Below are 13,461 nucleotides of genomic sequence, written 5' to 3' on the forward strand. Positions count from 1 at the left end.
CCGGTTTGCTGGCTGATTTGAGATCAGTCAAGGCAAGCTTTTCATCCAATAGCGTGTCGCGCATGAACCGACGAACAGATCTCAGATCAGTAATTTGAGACGCACACATCTAGTTCACTCTTGAGACATAACAAACGGAGCGGTTCTTTAATGTAAATGGCTGTTTAATGTACCGTTTGTATGATTTTACAGTTTTGCTAGTATTGTTCATTTTTACGTAGGCAAAATGTAGAATGTCATTTTATGTAAAGTGGAAGAAAATAACTGTAGTTAACGAGTCGGTCAGTTGACAGCGCGCTGGGGGCTCAAAGAATCAGGTAAACAACCGTTTATTTTTACATCAGTGCTATAAACAAACACTATATACCCACATGTATTTGACATATTACGTTAAAACTAGTAGTTTATATGGATAGAAAATGCCAATAATGTAAATATTTGAGTTAAATTTTCTAGCTAGTTTTGCTAACAGATATGATGCAGCATTTCATATCTCATGACACCGTGTGATGTGAAAAGACGTTATATTGGATTTCAAAAGTTTTGCCATAAATAATCTTCAAGTATTTACTCTAAATGCAGATAATTATAAGTAAACATTTTAAGAAAATTAGATTTTTGTTATAAACTGTAGATCTATCTATCTATCATAGGAATAGATTTGTCTTTTGGGACAACCATCTCTGATCCAGTGAGATGGGGAACCAGCTGGCTGGAATTGCTCCATCACAGATACTTTCAGTGGACAGTTACTTTTCTGACATCCATGATTATGAATATGACAAAAGTCTGGGCAGTACACGATTTTTCAAAGTGGCCCGGGCGAAACATAGGGAAGGATTGGTTGTGGTTAAGGTCTTTGCGATCCAGGACCCCTCTCTGCCCCTGACCAGCTACAAGCAAGAGCTAGAGGAGCTGAAAATAAGACTTCACTCCTGTCAGAACTGTCTGCCTTTTCAAAAAGCCACACTTACTGAAAAAGCAGCCATACTATTTCGGCAGTATGTTCGAGATAACTTGTATGACCGTATCAGCACTCGGCCGTTTCTTAACAACGTGGAGAAGAAGTGGATTGCCTTCCAGCTCCTCAATGCTGTGGACCAGGCCCATAAATCTGGCGTGCGTCATGGTGACATTAAAACAGAGAATGTTATGGTGACAAGCTGGAACTGGGTGCTTCTCACAGACTTTGCTAGTTTTAAACCCACATACTTGCCTGAAGACAACCCTGCAGATTTCAACTACTTCTTTGACACATCCAGAAGGAGAACGTGCTACATTGCTCCGGAGAGATTTGTGGATGGCAGCATGTTTGCCACCGAAAGTGACCAGACAACACCGCTTGTGGATCTCTCAAGCAATAGCCAAAGGACCAGGGGAGAACTCAAACAGCCCATGGACATCTTCTCAGCTGGTATCCATTATATTGTTTTCTGTTTTCTTAAAGAGGGTGCTGTATAATATATGAAATATTTTTCAAAGACCTTTCTTTTTTCATTTTCTTTTGTTAGGTTGTGTGATTGCAGAATTGTTCACAGAGGGTGTCCCACTCTTCGACCTCTCACAACTGCTGGCTTACCGTAAAGGACATTTCCAGACTGAACATGTGCTGATGAAAATTGAGGATCACAGTATTAGAGAACTGGTAGAATTTCTATTCATTTGAGATTTTAGAGATTTAGAGATTTTTAGTTTATAGGTTTTACAAACTTATAAACTACCATGCAAAAGTTTGAGGTCCGTAAGATTTTTAAACGTTTTTGAAATAAGTCATTTATTCTCACCAAAGCTGCATTTATTTGATCAAAAATACAGTAAAACAGTAATATTGTGAAATATTATTACAATTTAAAATGGCTCTTTTCCATTTTAATATATTCTAAAATGCAGTTTATTCCTGTGATGGTAAAGCTAATCACTCAGCCTTCAAGTATCACACGTGACACAATCCTTCAGAAATCAATCTAATATGCTGATTTGGTGCTTAAGAACATTTATTATTATTATCAATGCTGAAAACAGTTGTGCTGCTTAATATACTTTTTTTTCAAAATTCTTTGATGAATAGAAGTTCAAAAGAACAGTATTTATGTGAAATAGAAACATTAGTCTTTACTGTCAGTTTTGATCAATTTAATGCATCCTTTTTGAATAAAAGTATTAATTTCTTTCAGACAAAATCTTACTGACTCAACAATAATTAATAAATAATATGATACTAGTTAGTATTCTTAATTATATTCTAGGTTGTACCTTATATCATTTCATCCACTTTATGTAGGTAGCACAAATGGTGCAGCGAGAGCCAGAAAAGCGCCTGACAGCTGAAGAATACCTGAAGCAGCAGCGAGGCAAAGCTTTCCCAGAAATCTTCTACACCTTCCTTCAGCCCTACATGGCCCAATTTGCCAAAGAGACCTTCCAGTCTGCTGACGAAAGGGTGTTGGTGATCCGTAAGAACCTGGAGAACATCCTCAATAACCTGTGCAGTGGCGGGCAGACGGGGAAGGCTGAAAAGCAGGAGAAGGCATCTCAGGAGCTTATTTCATCCAAAGAGCAAGGGTTGGTGGTGCTGGTGTCAGTGATTACATCCTGCCTGCAAACGCTGCGTTTTTGCGACTCCAAACTGGCAGCTCTGGAGCTCATCCTTCATCTGGCAGGCCGGCTGAATGTGGAGATCCTGCTGGACAGGATCACACCGTACTTGCTGCATTTCTGCAATGACTCAATGCCGCGTGTCAGGGCCGAGGCTGTTCGCACACTGACTAAAGTGCTGGCGCTAGTCAAGGAGGTTCCTCGCAATGATGTCAATATCTACCCAGAATACATTTTACCTGGAATTGCCCACTTGGCTCAAGATGAAGCAACGATTGTCAGACTTGCTTATGCAGGTATGCTAGAGCTAGAAATCTCTGGAGTAAATTGTCTGCTTTCTAAATGTGTAAATAGTTTTAACAGTCTAATAAGTTTCTGGTTTTAATAAAAAAAACATTTAAATTGGAAATTACTTAAGGTTACGGAGGCAAAATGGATCATGAAAGCCATTTCATATTGATTTAAATATATATTACATTATATTATTATATTAATGTTCAAAAGTTTGGGCTCTGTAAAATTTTTTGAAACAACTGTTTTCAACTTGATGATGATAAGAAGTTGTTTTATGAGCACCAAATAAGTATATTATAATGATTTCAGAAGAATCATGTGACACTAAAGACTGGAGTAATGATGCCGAAAATGTAGCCATCTCAGCAATAAATGCCATTTTAAAATATATTAACATAGAAAAAAAGAGTTATTTTAATTTGTAATATTTCACAATATTAGTGTTTTACTGTGTTTTTGACCAAATAAATGCTGCCTTGGTGAGCAAAATCTTACAGACTCAAAACTTTCGAACAGTAGTGCATGATATATTATATTATGTTATATTAAAATTTATAGAGAACATAGCACACTTGGCTGAGACAGCACTGCGTTTTCTGGAGCTGGTGCAGGAGAATAATTTGAGCTCTGAACAAGACCTCAATGGAGAGGACACAGAAGAAACTCTTCACCCCAATGAAAACTATGATTCAGGTAAATGTTTGTCCTTCATTTAAAGCTCACTTTTATGGAAGTTTTGAAACAAGGTTAATTGATATTGTGTATATATATTCCAATGTAACTTGGAACATTTATCGACTCCAGTTTGCATGAAAATATTTTTTTACGATATCATTAAAACGCTGTGGATATGATCCATCTATTGTCCAAAGAGCTGCAGGCCTTGCATGAGATGGTTCAGCAGAAGGTGGTGACTTTACTGAGCGACCCTGAGAACATTGTCAAACAGACACTGATGGAGAACGGCATCACGCGCCTCTGTGTGTTCTTCGGCAGACAGAAAGCCAACGATGTCCTCCTCTCCCACATGATCACTTTCCTCAATGACAAGAATGACTGGCACCTCCGTGGAGCTTTCTTTGACAGCATAGTAGGAAAGTTGCCACCACAGTCACTTCATATAATATATAAAGATAGTCTTTCGCAAGATGGTAACCAAATCTCCTCCTCTCTGCAGGTGTAGCAGCATATGTGGGCTGGCAGAGCTCCTCCATCCTCAAACCTCTTCTGCAGCAAGGCCTGAGTGACGCTGAGGAGTTTGTCATTTATAAAGCTCTCAATGCTCTCACTTGCATGTGTCAGCTGGGGCTATTGCAGAAGCCTCACATCTACGAGTTCGTCAGTGATATTGGTTAGAAAAACTATTTTCATTTATAGTCCACTGTATAATGTGCTTCGTATATATCATTTATTATTTAAAATGTTACTATCCCACAGCTCCTTTCTTGTGTCACCCCAATCTGTGGATCCGCTATGGAGCCGTCGGTTTCATCACTGTTGTCGCTCAGCACTTAAACATTGCTGATGTCTACTGCAAACTTATGCCCCATCTCAACCCCTTTATCACACAGCCGATTATACAGGTGAGGTTACATTAGTGTGGGCTTCAGATCTAGTGTATTATATTAGTTGCGACTTATTTGTATCATTTCCTGTTTACGCTGAACATAAAAGGTGAGTTTTTGATGAATATGCTGACCTTTCTTTTCATATACAGCAATAAAAGTAATTGAAGACTATCATAAAAATAGTTCATATGACAGACATACAGACAGAAATGTAAGTTATTATGGCTTGAATTTTTTTTTTCTGCCTTTGGACAGATCGATAAGGAGATTGTGTTGCTCAGTGTGCTGAAAGAGCCTGTTAGTCGCTCCATCTTTGACTATGCGCTGCGTTCCAAAGACATCGGTAGCCTCTTCAGACACCTGTTGCTCCGCCAAAAAAAGCGCAATGGCTCCATCCCAGAATGCCCTATTCCTGAGGATCCCGCCATTGCACAGCTCCTTAAGAAACTTCTCTCACAGGTTAGGAAAAGAAATGTATTTTATTTTTAATTATTTATTTATAGTTTTTTCTAGTTGTGTAGTTTTGTTTACATAAATGTATAAGATTGCTACTGTAGTTATAAGTTTTTAATGAGTAAATAATTACTATATAGTTTTAGAACAACTTTTCTATGAAATAACCATAGCCCTGACCCTAAAACTAGGCCTGAGTAATGACTGGTTAATAGAAATGTAATTTTAGGAACAATAAGTCATGTTGCCCGCCCCATGTTACACTTGTATAAATGAAGTTGAGCCATTATCATGTGATTTCTTTCAGGGAATGACGGAATCTGAGGAGGACAAGCTCTTGGCTCTGAAAGACTTCATGCTCAAGTCCAACAAGGCCAAAGCCAACATCATAGACCAGAGCCACCTGAGTGATGGAGCCCTCAGTGGAGTCATTGATCTCGGTACACTGGGCATCACTGGCCGACAGGTGGACCTGATCAAGCCCAAGCAAGAGTCTGAAGACAAGAGAGGTGGGTGACACACTTTTTGTGGTCATTTTACTTTGACTGAAGATATATACGCTTCTCATGTCGTTGGTTTACCATTTAAAATTAACGCATTATATTTTTCCGTTTGTTTACAGACTTCATCCCTTCTTCCTCTGGTATATTGTTTAGGTCTCAAGCAGCTAAGCTCTGTTTGAAGTTGTAATCACTCACTTTGACTAACACAGAGGCTTTGTGCGGCTAGATCTGAGAATTCATAATAACAGGCAGATGTGATGTGAATAGATGCAGTGCAGCACATGTGGGCTAAATATGCTTTTTGTTGCAGTCAGTTTGTTACCAACCCATGGGATTGGATTATTTTAATCATAAATAAGGAACATATTTCCTGGTATACATTACCATTCAAAACTTAGTTTTTTTCTAAAGAAATTAATACTTTTATTCAGCAAGGATGTTTTCTTTTTTTGGTTTTTTGATCAAATAAATTCAGCCTTGGTGAGCATAAGAAACTTCTTTAAAAAAAAATAAAAAATAAAAAATCTTACGACTCCAAACTTTTGAATGATAGTGTACAGTATGTATATATTTGTTCTCATAGATTCCCTTATAGCATATAATTGCAGAAGGTGAAATTGAGATAAAAGCAGGGGTTTTCAAACTTTTTTGATGCCAAGGACCCCCAAATATGATGATCTCTTTGCAAGGGATCCCCTTCCTATAATACAAAGGCAGTTATAAATGGCTATTTATCCATGGAAAATATATATCTAGTTTTAAAATGTTTTTAATTTTCCTAATGTTTCAAACTAGAGCTGTCTTTAGAAAGTTGAGAAATATTAGTTACATTTATACTATTTTACTGCATTGCAAGCATTATTATTCCTCACACAATTTTTGAGCTAGTGCGAGAAATAAAAAATTGAAGCTGGACTATGAAGTTGCACGTGGTTTGAAACATTACTGATTTATTTGCTGAGAGTTAGTGATCTCAACACACTGTAGTCCCCTTCAGTTCAATTGTATTTGGGAAGTAAAGTTTTATTCTGTTTGCTATAATATTTTAAACTAATATTAAATTACTTGATTTTTAAATACTGTGTCACTGCACTGACTAAATCCTTTGCCTGATTTCTTTTTCATGTGTCAGTTCGCGTGTTAACACTGTAACTGAGAGCAGAGTGTTTTAGAAAGCAGAAATGCATAATTTATCAGAACCACATTTAAAATAGGTCCGTTTTGTTTCTGTTTTGGCAGCTCGCAAACATACGAAACAGGACTCCAACTTGAACGAAGAGTGGAAGAGCATGTTTGGTTCTCTGGACCCTCCCAGCTCTGCGGCGACTCCCTCGACGGTACCTAATGTTCTAGTTCCAAGCGGTGGTGGGGAGCCAAATGGAGCTCTGGCTGGAGAGCGCCTGCGATCTGAGAGTTCCTCACAGACTCTTAACCTCCCTCATGTTCCATCCTCAGCCCAGGTCGACCGCTGAGCCGACAGTGTGCTATCATCCCTCCCCTGCTCTCTTTCTCTGTCCTCTCTCCTTCTCGTCCATCATCCTTTCTTCATCAACACCTTTCTTAGTGTGCATTTGTCCATGTTACAGCTTTGTAGTCTGTAAAGCCTTTGAATATCAGTCACCTGATATTTTCCGTCATGATTACACAAACATGCGGGAATGTCCTGGATTTTCCTTAGATTAAAAATACTAGTATGTTGTTCCTCAATGGTGGTGATAAAAGTCTAAAATCTTTATCTTAAACCTCTCCCCGTTGCTCTTCAACCGCAGGTGCCTGAGGCCGGATCCGTGCAGCCCAGGAAAACCACAGCGCTCCCTACCATTCAAGTGGTACAGTCTGTAACCGGAGCGTCTACGTACCAGCGGCGCATCACCACGTGCAAGGCTGAGCTGCAACAGCTGGTGCAGCAGAAAAGAGAGCAATGCAATGCAGAGCGCATGGCCAAACAGATGATGGAGAGTGCAGAGTGGGAGAGCAGGCCTCCGCTGCCAGGTACAGCAGTCTCCACGCTAATATATCATGTGGCTGTCTAGTCTTTGCTTGCTCGATCTCATACTGAAATCAGCAGCTGCAGCTGACCTTTTTGTAGACTTCTTGTTATTTTTCATTTGTTTAAAATGCAAAGACATTTTCATAATTACGGACTGGGCAACTAAAAGTAGCTTTTTCACATATTATGTAAATAAGATGGTTCAAATTGTGACAGCATTTTAAATCTTTTTATAATAATTAGCCAAATGCAGTGGATTATTATTATGTTGTTTGACTCAGAGGATTTCAAACTTTACTCAAAGGCCCAAATTTCTTATATATATATATATATATATATATATATATATATATATATATATATAATATTATATGTGTTAAATAATAATTATAATATATTATTAACAGAAACCTAAATTAATTGACATAGGGCAGTGGTTCTCAACTTTCTTTACTCCAGTTAATTTTAATTTAATATAAGGATTTTTAAGGACTTTTTGCCCAATTAAGTATTTGTTTTTTGATTTTTGATAAGCCAAAAAAAAAAAAGTGTTTTTATTTAATTATTTTATAATTAAATAAAAACACTTTTTTTTTTTAAATCAACTCCATACTTTTGTTTGATGCTTTCACCCTGAGGTAATTCCAAATCATTTTTTTCTAGTAAAATATGCTTTTGTTTAAAGTATGAACAATATCATAAAGATATTTTGAAAGACACTGCTTTTTGAAAAGAATGGCTTTACTGTAGTTGAACTACTTCAAATTATGAGTTGCTTGACATTTTTCTAGTTTTCCCACTTTGTTAACTGTAGCTTTTTCATTGCAGGGTGGCATCCAAAAGGTCTTCTAGTGGCCCATCTCCACGAGCACAAATCCGCTGTGAACCGAATCCGAGTCTCCGATGAGCACTCCATCTTTGCTACATGCTCCAATGATGGAACTGTAAAGATCTGGGACAGCCAGAAAATGGAGGGCAAGACAACCACCACAAGGTATATAATATCTTAATGTCAATATTTTGACTCTTTTGCATCAATACATTTTCTGAGTTGTTGTTTTACTGTTATGTGAACCAGAAAGATTGAAAATGTGATTGTTTCAGGTCTGTGCTGACGTATTCTCGGATTGGAGGACATGTGAAAACGCTGACCTTTTGTCAGGGGTCGCATTACCTTGCTGTCGCATCGGATAATGGTTCCATCCAGCTTCTTGCAGTTGAGGCAAACAAGCCACCCAAATCACCCAAAGTCCAGCCCTGTCAGACCAGGTGTGTAAATACTTACTCCACTTGTAGCTTCCTGACTTTGTATGCTGCCATACAACAGTACAAATAATTAAATCAAGAGCACCACACTCAGGTCAGTGTCACTCAAGCAGTTAGATCAGTGAGTCACTGAGTCTCTTTCAGGTTCTTGGATCCAAAGGATGAAGGCTGTGTGGTGGACGTACATCACTTTAACTCGGGGGCACAGACGGTTCTAGCCTACGCCACTGTGAACGGCTTTTTGGTGGGTTGGGACCTCCGCAGCAACAGCAATGCTTGGACTCTCCGCCATGACCTGCGCCTAGGCCTCATCACTTCCTTTGCTGTGGACATGCACCAGTGTTGGCTGTGTGTGGGTAAGATAGCTGCATAGCTCTACTGATGATGTTTAGTGGTGAACATCGTCACTTTAATTTATATAACACTTTATACAATACAGATTGTTACAAAGAAGTTTTGCAGTGATAAACAGGAAATTAATGATCAATTATGCAAACAAAATTGAATTCTGCTGATCAAAACCCAAATTACAGAAGGCGGCTTTCAGGAGATTCCTAGACTATGAAAGCAATTGATAAACTAGGTTTGCTCTGTCAAGCTTGGATTTATTTTATGTCCTACTGACATAGGTACAAGTAATGGCACAATGGCATGCTGGGATATGCGGTTTCAACTACCAATTTCCAGCCACTCACACCCAGCCCGAGCTCGAATCAGACGCCTGCTGATGCATCCACTCTACCAGTCCTCTGTCATTGCAGGTGAAAAGTCTCTTAAGCTCAGAAATGCTGCATTTACGTGATAATTGAAAATACAGTAACAACAGTAATATTCTGAAATATCTTTTCAATATAAAATACCAATTTTCTTTTTTAATATATTTTAAAATGTAATTTATTCCTGTGATGCTGAATATTTTTTTGAGGATTTTTTAAAAATAAACTAACAATGCAAGACTTTACTGTCACTTTTGAAGAATTTAATGTAACCTTGCTAAATAAAATTATTAATTTCTTTCAAAAAAAAAATTATAATAAAACACACAGTATATTACATATCTTTCCCCGTGTATACTGTATGTATATATAGATTTCTAAATATATAATATAGAGTATGTTCATGAAGATTTTCCTCATTCTCTTCAGCTGTACAAGGTAACAATGAGGTGTCCATGTGGGATATGGAGACTGGAGACAGGAAGTTCACCCTGTGGGCCAGCTCTGCACCTCCGCTTTCAGAGATGCAGGTTGTTGCATGTAGTCACTTCTTCATCACAAAACACATTCACAATAATGAATAAATTCAAACCTGCTGTCATCATACTGGACTGTTGTCCTCCACAGCCCTCTCCTCACAGTGTACATGGGATATACTGCAGCCCTGCCGATGGCAACCCTCTCCTACTTACAGCAGGATCTGACATGAGAATCAGGTGTGGCTAATTTGTTGATTTGTTAATAGATATATTGGAAAAAATACAGGCTGTCAATCTCAGGCAGCATCCACAGGTTTGTCTGTATCAGGGATGTCCAGTCCTGCTCCTGGAGGGCCACTGTCCAACAGAGTTTAGCTTCAACCGGAATTAAACACACCTGAATTAATCAAGGTCTCACTAGGCATACTATAAACTTCCAGGTGTTCGCAGGTGTGTTAAGGCAAGTTAGAGCTAAACTATGCAGGACAGTGAGCAGGTTTGGATATATGTATTCTTGGTCACCTGTGAAATCCCACAATTCTTGTGTGGTTTAAAGAACATCAGTTAAAAATTGGACATTTTTTTCAGTTCCAGACTATATTTATTCCATATAGTCATTTAATATCTCCAGTTGAATTTGTTTTTGAAGGTACCTTTATACGTAAACCGCTGCCTTTCGGACACAGCCACAACATTTCCACAAGCAAATATCATGTAGTTGGATGCAAAAGTTTGATAACCCAAGGTTCTGAGTGCATATGAACTTATATTGAATTTGTTATGAATTTGAGTGTGTTCTAAATGACATCTACAGGTTTTGGGATTTGGCCTACCCTGAGAGGTCATACATTGTCGCAGGCGGTGCTAATGACTCTCTTCACTGCCCTTCTGTGTTCTACAATCGCAAGATCATAGAAGGAACAGAAGTAGTACAGGTCTGAAACTCTTTAACATCAGATTTTTGGTTTCTGCATGCTTATATTTAGCTGATCTTCACACCTACCTCTCTTCAACCTCACCAGGAGATCCACAGTAAGCAGAAGAGCGGATCCACTGAGGACACGCCTCGCCGTGGCCCAGAATCCCTTCCCGTGGGCCACCACGACATCATTACTGATATTGCGACTTTCCAGACCACCCAGGGCTTTATAGTCACCTCCTCTAGAGATGGCATTGTCAAAGTCTGGAAGTGAGAGACACACTGTGCCAAGGTGGGACGCCATTGTTTGTATAGAAGTCCAATCAAGTGCAATGTAAATTTAAATATAATGCCAATTAATATAATTCAGTCATTTAGGATCAAATCCACTTTAAAAAAAAATGAAATGTAACTATATGAAACAGTGTAATTCAGCAGTTTTTGTGTGAACAGTTTGTTTTTTGTTTTTGTTCTTTTGTGCAACTGCTTCATGCGATATCAAAGATATACAATATGGCCACACTGTAGAAAACAGGACATTGCATAGCTAAAAAGTATTTGTAGGTTGTTTCACACAGTAGTTACACTTATAGTGTTATTTCTGCACAGCTATGAAAACAGTTTTGTTTTAAGGCCTGAATGCAAGACAAGGAATGAAACTTCCATTGTAATCACTGTGTAATAGTTATGGATATTACTGAATAAATGTGATGAGAAATGCATATTTTCTTGATGTTTTTGCTGAAAAACTATGTAGTACAGCATTTTTAGCCTTTTTTAAAGTGAACATAAAACTCTAAATTGACTCATGGATTCTAACGGAGTAAAATTAAGTCCTAACCTACTTTTTTATTTTGCTCAAACAATGCGTCAAGTTACAGATGTAAAATGGGTTGCGAGCAGTTTTTCACAATTTTTAAAGATTAAAAATGCACAGACTTCAACAAATGTATAGTTATTAAAAATTGTTTTAATATCAAAAAATGTGATTGCACATTATTGGTGTTGTCACAGAACTTCTTCAATAAAAACCTTTATGTACATTGAAATTTTAATCTACACACTTAAAGTGTGATTTAGCTGATGTATAACTTCATAAAAGTACTATGAACAAAAAATAAAAAGTGCTTATTTGCTTTTGCATTGGGATGCCGGTGGGTAATTATTGGCTTTTTTTGTAGTAAAAACCTGCACAAATACAGTTTTCTAGCTTAGTGAAAAATGCGAGGGTGAACATTTGTTCTGAAAAATGCTAAACATTTGTTCAAATGTAAAAAAAAATAAAAGTGTAATTTTGAACATCATCCAGGTTAAATGTCCCTTACACAAAGGTCTTCACAATCCACCTGTGTGTTGAACCTGTTTTTGTTTCCTCCACATCCTCCAAACCAGAATTGAATGCATTCATTCTGCTGGATGTCATAGTACCAGCTTAAAATGTAGTTACTGCAGGGACCCTCATCCTGTTTCATGAGGCACGCATCTGTGAGTGGAAAAAATCAGGAAAGAGTTGATGCTTAACACTTCAGGCGATATTGTATTTGCCATATTAAATACTTTTACTGGCTTTACTGAGAAAATAAAAGCTTAATATTGGTCCAAATTTAGAAGAATCTTCCAAAGACAGACAAGCAATTACAGAGGTGGCTCATTTCTCACCATCAAGTACTGCTGTTTCCTCTTTTGCCTGCAGGGTTAGTTTAGGATCTGGAGATGGAATAAATAATCCAAATGTTTCAGCATTCTTTTTATATTAACAAGGTACTTTGTGTGATTGTTAAAGGTGCAGTTTGTCATTTCTGTGCCACTAGTGGCACCAAATGGAACTGCAATCTGTTTACACGGCTTGACATACAGTAGCAACTAATGGTGTGAGGTTTTTTTTTTTTTTTTCAACCTTGCTGAAAAAAATACATCTTAAACTACCCTAAGCTGGTTTGCTGGTCATAGTTGGTCTCTCAGACTCATCATACTGGTCTGCTGGCTAGTTTTAGAGAGGTTTTGGGCAACTTTTTTTTTTTGCTTTTCAGACTGAAAGACCAGCTAGACTATAATAGCTAAAGGGGAGTTTGTTTGGCCGGGCTGGGAGACCAGCTTAAACTTGATTTACAATGATTTATGAACCAGTGCAGTGTTAGGGGTAACGCATTACAAGAAACACGAGTTATGTAATCAGATTACTTTTTCAAGTAACTAGTAAAGTAATGCATTACTTTTAAATTTACAACAAAATATTGGAGTTACTTTGTTTCCCTTTTGTTGACTGACACCTCAAGGGACCCATGATGAGAGAAATTAGGAGCAAGTGCAAAGGCGTTGTGTGCGCTGTATGAACATGATGGTTATTATAGTTCTAGACTAAATGTGAACATGCATTTACTCATTCAGATTAAAAACTGAAATGCAAATGCTGAATATAACGTGAACATGTAATAATTAAATATGTTAAGTAATACAAATATACTTTATGGATTAAATATCACATTATTAAAGGTGCCATCAAATGAAAAATTGAATTTACCTTGGCATAGTTGAATAACAAGAGTTCAGTACATGGAAATGACATACAGTGGGTTTCAAACTCCACTGTTTCCGCCTTCTTTCTAAATCTCATTTGTTTAAAAGACCTCTGAAGAACAGGCGAATCTCAACATAACACCAACTGTTACATAACAGTC

General features: G+C 37.7%; 2 protein-coding genes across 5 annotated transcripts in view; one reads left to right on the top strand and one right to left on the bottom strand.

Annotated features, from left to right (window-relative positions):
- Positions 1-29: 29 nt before the first annotated feature.
- pik3r4 (phosphoinositide-3-kinase, regulatory subunit 4) lies at positions 30-11,678 on the top strand. 4 transcript variants are annotated; one of them, XM_067405125.1, is made up of 21 exons: positions 30-317; positions 654-1,414; positions 1,512-1,645; positions 2,282-2,891; positions 3,448-3,582; positions 3,762-3,981; positions 4,065-4,240; positions 4,327-4,472; positions 4,713-4,916; positions 5,218-5,419; positions 5,533-5,553; positions 6,653-6,873; positions 7,183-7,405; positions 8,232-8,397; positions 8,508-8,672; positions 8,814-9,025; positions 9,299-9,430; positions 9,815-9,915; positions 10,013-10,101; positions 10,679-10,799; positions 10,887-11,678. In XM_067405125.1, the coding sequence occupies exons 2-21, from the start codon at positions 697-699 to the stop codon at positions 11,055-11,057; spliced, it is 4,167 nt and encodes a 1,388-aa protein (XP_067261226.1). In that variant the 5' UTR covers positions 30-317; positions 654-696; the 3' UTR covers positions 11,058-11,678. The 4 variants fall into 4 exon arrangements, with proteins under 4 accessions (XP_067261226.1, XP_067261239.1, XP_067261232.1 ...); XM_067405138.1 differs by having other exon boundaries at positions 34-317; positions 6,653-6,750; positions 10,887-11,676; XM_067405131.1 differs by lacking the exon at positions 5,533-5,553 and having other exon boundaries at positions 35-317; positions 10,887-11,676.
- Positions 11,679-11,828: 150 nt separating this feature from the next.
- Positions 11,829-13,461, bottom strand: part of col6a4a (collagen, type VI, alpha 4a) — a 40,147-nt gene continuing 38,514 nt past the window's right edge. The window contains exons 41-42 of the mRNA XM_067405172.1: positions 12,443-12,490; positions 11,829-12,266 (exon numbers count right to left, since the gene is read on the bottom strand). Coding sequence (XP_067261273.1) covers positions 12,094-12,266; positions 12,443-12,490 — 221 coding nt within the window. The 3' untranslated portion in view covers positions 11,829-12,093. The remainder of the gene's footprint in view (positions 12,267-12,442; positions 12,491-13,461) is intronic.

Source organism: Chanodichthys erythropterus, chromosome 2, assembly GCF_024489055.1.
Source record: "Chanodichthys erythropterus isolate Z2021 chromosome 2, ASM2448905v1, whole genome shotgun sequence".
NCBI lineage: Eukaryota > Metazoa > Chordata > Actinopteri > Cypriniformes > Xenocyprididae > Chanodichthys > Chanodichthys erythropterus.

Excerpts from the sequence above, each read along its gene's own strand:
- pik3r4 (XM_067405125.1), top strand. The coding sequence starts at position 697 with ATGGGGAACCAGCTGGCTGGAATTGCTCCATCACAGATACTTTCAGTG. Across the intron at positions 6,874-7,182 it reads ATGTTCCATCCTCAGCCCAG|GTGCCTGAGGCCGGATCCGT; the intron begins GTCGACCGCTGA and ends CTTCAACCGCAG. Across the intron at positions 8,398-8,507 it reads GGCAAGACAACCACCACAAG|GTCTGTGCTGACGTATTCTC; the intron begins GTATATAATATC and ends TGATTGTTTCAG.